This window comes from Tubulanus polymorphus, chromosome 8 (assembly GCF_964204645.1).
Source record: "Tubulanus polymorphus chromosome 8, tnTubPoly1.2, whole genome shotgun sequence".
Taxonomy (NCBI): domain Eukaryota; kingdom Metazoa; phylum Nemertea; class Palaeonemertea; order Tubulaniformes; family Tubulanidae; genus Tubulanus; species Tubulanus polymorphus.
This window is the reverse complement of record NC_134032.1, coordinates 9,724,268-9,731,635: the sequence shown is the minus strand read 5'-3', so window position 1 is coordinate 9,731,635 and position 7,368 is coordinate 9,724,268. Positions and strand designations below refer to the sequence as shown.

At 43.1% G+C, this 7,368-nt stretch overlaps 1 protein-coding gene across 1 annotated transcript in view; it reads left to right on the top strand.

The window, feature by feature from the left end:
* Positions 1-775: 775 nt before the first annotated feature.
* LOC141909692 (potassium voltage-gated channel protein Shaw-like) overlaps positions 776-7,368 on the top strand; it is a 50,527-nt gene continuing 43,934 nt past the window's right edge. The window contains exon 1 of the mRNA XM_074800266.1: positions 776-1,334. Within this exon, the coding sequence (XP_074656367.1) occupies positions 828-1,334 (507 nt within the window). The 5' untranslated portion in view covers positions 776-827. The remainder of the gene's footprint in view (positions 1,335-7,368) is intronic.

Genomic DNA, 7,368 nt, shown 5'->3' with positions numbered 1-7,368 from the left:
TTGCCAGTTTTCCCCCTAAAATCCGAAATTCTTATCTAATTCTTTCCTTCCATTTTTTTCTGTTTTTCAGGTTGTGAACATGCAGCGGCGGCGACGTAATACAGACGACATTCCCAACAGTGATCTTGGCATTTACGGATTGAACGTGCCTGCCAGAGGCGGATTCGGACTACGACGCTGATGCCGACCCACGACGTCTGCAATCGGAAAAAACGGTCGTTGTTTTGCGCCAACGATTTCGGAAATTCGATGCTCGCGAAGATTGGGCCCGCTCCCCCATAAATATTGTGTTGTGATAGGAGTGCCTTGTTTAATGTACACGGAATAAGAAAATAGAAAATATTATCGACAATATTAAGATATTAATATTTGAAATATTAATGATAAGAATTATAATAATAATAGCAAATCAGATGCTATGGGAAGCGGATACGGTAGGGAATACTGGCGTTACTCGCCGGACGAACACCGAGAGTTGATGATGGATATTTATAGTTCTGTAAGTCGTCGCGTTGTAAATTGCATTTACCCGCGTTGATCGACGATCCATATATACGATTAAATCGGGCTCGCAGGAAATTCGCGACGCCGGAATTTGTGAAGGATTTAGAACCGGACGAAAATAGAAATCTCCACCGGCGTATTAACGGTCGGCTTTAGAACGTTCGAAAGGTTTTCCCCGGCGGCGGTTCGAATATTCGAATATTTAAATACGCGTGATTCGTAACGGTTTTCTAACGGATTTTCAGTAGACGGCTTTTTCAGTCGAATAATCCGCTGCCCGCCTATTAGTTGTTGCGAAGGAGACCCGGGGACTCGACGATACGATGACTGACGCCGAGAACCGAGTCATCATAAATGTCGGCGGGATCCGTCACGAAACTTACAAGGCCACTTTGAAGAAGATCCCGGCGACGAGACTGTCTCGTCTAACCGAAGCGCTGGCCAACTACGACCCGGTCCTGAACGAGTACTTCTTCGACCGTCACCCGGGCGTATTCGCTCAAATACTGAACTACTATCGCACAGGAAAGCTGCACTACCCGACCGACGTGTGCGGCCCTCTTTTCGAAGAGGAGCTCGAATTCTGGGGTCTGGACTCGAATCAGGTCGAGCCGTGTTGTTGGATGACCTACACGACGCATCGCGACACGCAGGAAACGCTGGCCATTTTGGATAGATTAGAATTGGACACGGACAAGCCGACCGAAGAGGAAATCATGAAAAAATTCGGCTGGGAAGAGGTCAATGAAAGCTCGTTGACCTGTTGGCAAAAGGTGAAGCCGAAAATTTGGGCCCTGTTCGACGAGCCTTATTCCTCCACATATGCTAAGGTAAGGGATCTTTAATAAAGTTCCCCCTACTCGGGGGCCAGTTTCTTAACACAAAGCTTCTTTGAAATGGAGTCTGGGCGATATATAGATGCCGAAAAGCAACCTCTTTTTCAAGTTAGTCTATGAGAATTGCTATTATTTTCTAAAAGGATATACTGGGGTTTATATAATGATGATGTCATCAGGGGATTCACGAAGGCAACCAATTATTTGAAGCGCTTGTAGGTAAATTTATGATGCCATCAGGGATTTATGAAGACAACCTTCTGTTCCCGAAGTGTCTCGGTGGCAATTTTGACCATGTCGAATGGGGGAGTTTATGGAAATAGCTATTGTGGAAGTTTTGATGATTATGACCATATTTCCCGAAGTGGTCAACATCGACAATTTTGATGGATGATGATAATGATGATGAAATAAAGATGATACGATGGTATGAGAAGGATCTATGTATAAATATATAGCCATCTGGTATGGTAGGGTCGGTGGTATTGAGGGACGTCTATCGTCCCTTAAGATATAACGCGCATATTTTTCATTTATAGATTTATATATAGATCTCCGCATTCCAGAGATTACGTTATTACGTTTTACTTTCACAGTTCAGGCTGTTCTCGGATTCTGTTCAGCGGTAATATTGTGGTATCCTTTACAGCCGTCAGCGAATCGAATACCTCCGGTGCAGTCTATTGTTTCATATTTTTTTTAGGAGGGCATTTTTATTTTCTTGTTCGATGGTCACGAATTTTTCTGCGTGTTGTTTTTAGTCAATACGTATTCCGTACACGTGTTCAACAATAGTTTTTTTCTCACTTTTTCTTGCTGTTGTTGTTGAAAAAAGATTAGATTCTTATTACAATATGACCTCCAAACCTTAGAAACACGATCCCCTAGCAGCTGCGGTAGGCAACATTCTGGGGTAAGAGTTCGTTGAGGTGGAATTCTATAAACTCGAGTTTTGTCAAATACTGAGATAGACCTTGGGAAATAATGTTGAACCTATCTCTTAGGTAGACAGGTCAAATTATACCCGGCGTTGGTGTAGAATACTGAGCGTTTATACTGACCTTTTTCTGTTGTTACAAAAGCTCACATTCGGTCACACAATAAAACCTCCCAACCTTAGATATATTTATGATCTCCCAGCAGCTGCATTTGGCAAAGTCTTGGGTAAGAAAGACTTAGTTGTGACTGGTGAAATCCTTCCCGGAGTTGGTGTTGAAAACTGAAAAGGGGTTTAGGAAATATGGAAGACTATGTCCCCTAATCAGGTTGGGAGATTTTGTTGCCTAATCAGGCTTCAGGGACTGGTACATTTCTAGAGGAATTGTATTCACGACTGACCCAGTTCCGCCACGGTTGGTACGCACATCCCCGCAGGAGGAGGAGATCAAATCGATTTTACAGACTTCGAATCGGCTACAATTATTCGAAATCAATCCCGATACAAACTGTCGACGCTGAGGGATTTAGATTTATATATAAATATCGGGCGAAAGATTTTCGATCATCTCAACGGCGTAATAACACATCGTACATACACAGTGTAGACACTGCTTCTCCTATTTCGTCTCGGTGGGAATTTTCTGTTTGGAAAAGCTTTTCATCCGTACACGCAGTCTATTTCATTTGATGATTTCTCAAAACTTATACATACTCGTACTTGACTGGGTAGAATCTCAACAGCCTCAACTTAACCGCAGTCTACTGGAACCAGTTCCAGAGTTGTGAATTAACTGATGAGCTATATTAGTTCATTTTCAATGAGGTAACTCTTTAGTCGGATCTTCTCTATTCTTAGAATTCTCTTCTGTAAATCAGTACTTGGACACGAACTGGGGGTAGAGTTTCACTATAGTCTCAAATTTACTTAACTGTCTATATACCCCAACTTCTGTGAAATACAGTTCACCCATCTGCGTTAAGTGAAGAGGTTATCATTGATCTAATTCTGACTGGAGTTTGAGTAGTGTCCTTCTGATGACCTTCTAGCATGTTAGTTTCTGCCTCTACGAGCACCTTCTAAAAGTTTCACTCGTTTCAGTTCTTTGTACTGATACAACCGCTCCGAGCCGCTGTAAGATTACGGTATGAACTGTTCCCGCGGGAGGTTGGTCGTCCTCTGATAATATGATTGCATTTCTCGCATTTAATCAACTCTTAAGCTTGCACTATGTGTAATATCTGTATCGCCTCTTTCTCCTGACTGCAGTGACACGCTGTATCCTAGGGCTCGATCTAGCGACAGACCGCTTCCGCGAAAGTCATCGCAGAAACTGGAAACCTAGCACAGAATTGCCTAGGAATCCATTTTTTGAGTAAATATTGCGTGCCATAGTGTATTTTTAGAACAAAAATGTTTCTGTAGCCCGGAAACGCCGCTTTGCCATTGTAGTGTGAAGTGTCGACGATTACCTTTGAAAATGTGTTGAATGCCTGGTTTGAATTTTTGAATTCTGACGTTTTAAATCGATTTAATCGATTTATTTCTCTCATCTTAAGGATAACCATTCCGCGTTCAAGTATTGTTCATTTAAACGCTATATATCGTCGTTAACAGATCGAACATTAATGATAATTAGGGACTTCTTTGATTTATCGGTTTTCTCAGTCGTCTGACCTGCAGACAATGCGGCGGTCTTTTGTCGGCAGTGGTTTCCTCCAGCGAGCGATTCGATTTATCGTTGCCACAATGGGAATTCTGCTCGAGAGGTTTCGCACTGCATCGATCTATCCTTTCACCTGCCGCACCTCCCTCCTGTGCCGATAAGCGCCATTGAGACATCGCTGCCAGATTTATGGACCTTTTTGAGCCTGTCCTCTTCAGGACTGCGAACTAGAAAAAACGATTTACAAAGCAGTACCCATTGAGGAAGAGCTATGCCAAACAGGTAGAATAACACCTGCCAATGTAGATGGTCCAAAATATAGAATGCTATATTTCAGAATTGGGAACGAAAATGTGATTTACAGGAACACAAGTACCGGGCTAGGCCAAAAGGGTTCTGCTTTGCAGAAGTTAATTTCAAACATAGATTGTCCCAAAGTATGCTCGGGTATCCAAGGCCGCCTTGCATGGTTTTGGGAACAAGGAATATACTTTACAAAGCACCCCTCGGGGAGAGCGTGATGAAAGGTGCACGCCGTAGCATATTGCGCGAAACACTTCCGATCTAAGATTATCCAGAAGCTTTTTTCTGCGCCCAAAGCCTTCATCCGTTTTCCACGGGACTGAGATCGAAGATTCATCCAATCGCGGGAGGAATGACAGACTAGAAGAAACCTTGGCGCAAGAAGAAATTTCGTTCGTTTTCTTTGCGTCAAATATAATGCCACATTGACACTTTTCGCCTTCCAGTTGTTTGTATGAGGATACCTATATGTATTGTTATTGACTGCTCCGAAAAAAGGCTCAAGGCACATGGAATTCAGAAGTTTTTTTGCTGGCTGACATCTGATGAACTAGTTCTGACCTCGCGGAAACACCGAATTGGATAGGCAAAAGGCGAGGCGTTTTCGCTGCCTTCGCAATGCTTGGTACCGCCTTACACTGATTATTCGTAGTCAGTCGATTGCAGATTGATATACGTCTCTTGCTGCTGGTATCTAGTCTGAAAATGTAGTCAATAATTCAGGACAAGTCGGGCCTCGATCAGGTTACACCCATTCATACACCACATCGCGTTCTGTGCGTAGATATATAATATATATACATTTTCGAGCGCTAATTACCAGCTACTAATTAACCTATTAACTCCTCCGCCGCCTCGCTGTTGTATATAGTCCGTGAAACCTACGCTCATTATGTACGCTCAGTGAATTATTGATCGGTCTCAGTTCTGTCACGTGGTATAAGATTTCGTAGAAAAATTCGTCTGCTTTTCTGTCGGTGTCTTTCTCAATCGTACATGTTTGTATTTTCCGAATCGATTGCCAATTTTCCACGATGACTTTCGCCGCGGCCAACACCACGCCCACAACGAGTCCTTTTCGTGTATCATCTGACGTCTCTCTTTCCTCACCTTTGTAAAATAGGTTCTTGGCGTGACTAGGCCCGCCATTGGTCTTCGTTTTCCCACAGCTTTTGAGGGAGAGCAGTGACTAGAATGAACTCGTTGGTTCTGGGTGACCACATATCAGCGCACGACTGCGGTAAGAGTCTCTCGTATTAAGCTCTGCGCTTCTAGATGAACGCTCCTCCATACTCTCCCCCGTTAACAAACAGTCTTGAGAACGAGCTCGTTAAATATTAATTCTCGGCCGCCCACGCTTGAGGATTAGACTCGGTGTCACTCGGTGTCGGTGAAGTTTGTCGGGCGTTGTTTGTTAACATTCTTCAAATAATTTCTTCCATTCGCTCTATATTCCGAATATAAATTAGTTTACTCTGAGACGACAAGTGGCTCGATGCTGACACCGACAAACCGACAGAAAGAAATAAAGTTGTAATATCGGTTATGTAGAACTTTAGGAGTCGAATTCTGGCTGGAGTCAGTTCCACGGTCTCAAAAGACCGGACTAAGCTCAATTTTGGGACAAGTCCACATAATGCTTTTTGTTCCATTTCGGAATTTCAAATGACATAAGGTTAAGCCCATTCTAGATCATGCAAAAAAGCACAAGCTGATTTTGGCACAGTCCTGCTATGGTAAAGGCTTGTTAAGCTATGACCATTTAAATCTCATTTCGGTCCTCGTTGTCAGCTGAAACTTCAGACTTAGCGTTCGGATGACGGCGTATTCTTATATCGTCTGCAATGAGGTCATCTTTGAAGTAAACATGTCGACGTCATCAAAAAGAGATCTTGTACACACACACACGCAGACACAAGCCGAGCACTTGTCATCTCTCGTCGGAAAATAGATAGATGCAAAGGATGGATGGAAAAAATACCGGTTGCTTTACAACACCGTGTACGCTCGGTGAAATTGTCTTATTCGGTTACCATGGATACCATACAAGCAATTTTGTTCGTGCCGTCTGTTGTGAGTGAGATATGGAATGGAGATCTGTGTGTATTCGTTACTTTCGGTGAATATTGTGTACAAGATCTCGGCTGTTCCTTCACTCCGTAACGCGATAGCTCATTTTGTAACCTGCCATTCCATCGCACACGATAGAAAGACATAATTGTTGCCGGGGAGGGGTTAGAGTGGTTGGTTTCTGGCGGGGCATCGTTGACATGATTATTAATTGTCCAAAAGTACTTGACAGTTTTGATACTGTTATAGAGGGATTTATGGAAGCAGCCATCCTTTGTGGAAGTTAGAAAAGGGTCCCATCTTTTGTGGAAGTTTGCGCAATAGCAATTTGATAATGTCATGGGGATTTATGAAGGCAGCTGCCTTTTCTTTAAAAGTGTAAAGGTCAGTTTGATGATGTCAGTGGAATTTATTACCAGGTACCTCTTATTATGAAAGGGTCTATCGGGGTAAGTTGGCGATGTCATAGGCGGATTTAAAGACGTAGCCATCTTTTGTGAAGGTGCTGATAGACGTCACCGATATCCAAGGGGATTTATGGCGAGGTATATGTTTCCTGGACGAGTCTAGCAACGTGATGATGTCATCGACAGATTTATTCAAACGGCCATCTCGTATCGACTTTTTGTTGACATTCTCCATCGCTCTCCTTATAACGATTGCGATGACGTCACGACCTTGAGAATCTGGAGGCCTCTTGATTGTCGCGCACGGTGCTCGATGGATTTTCCCATGTGTACGTGTATGCCTGGCGCTTTTTAAAGGACACTCCAAGCGCCGCGCATAAGCGGCAATCTCCGAAACGGCTCGACCCCGATCCGTCAGAAAATGGCATATAATCCTGGACAACAAAAGGATATTGCCTTTTATCGATTCCATTTTGTAACGTGGATGGATATTTAATTCATGGATATTTCACTTGAACATTCCATTAGTCGGTTCGACTCAAACTATTAAATGGCCTCTTACCCCAGAAACCATCAGCATATTGAATACGTCAAACTTTGACAAATTCTTGAATGCGACGAAGCTGGATATATTGTCGAGGTCAT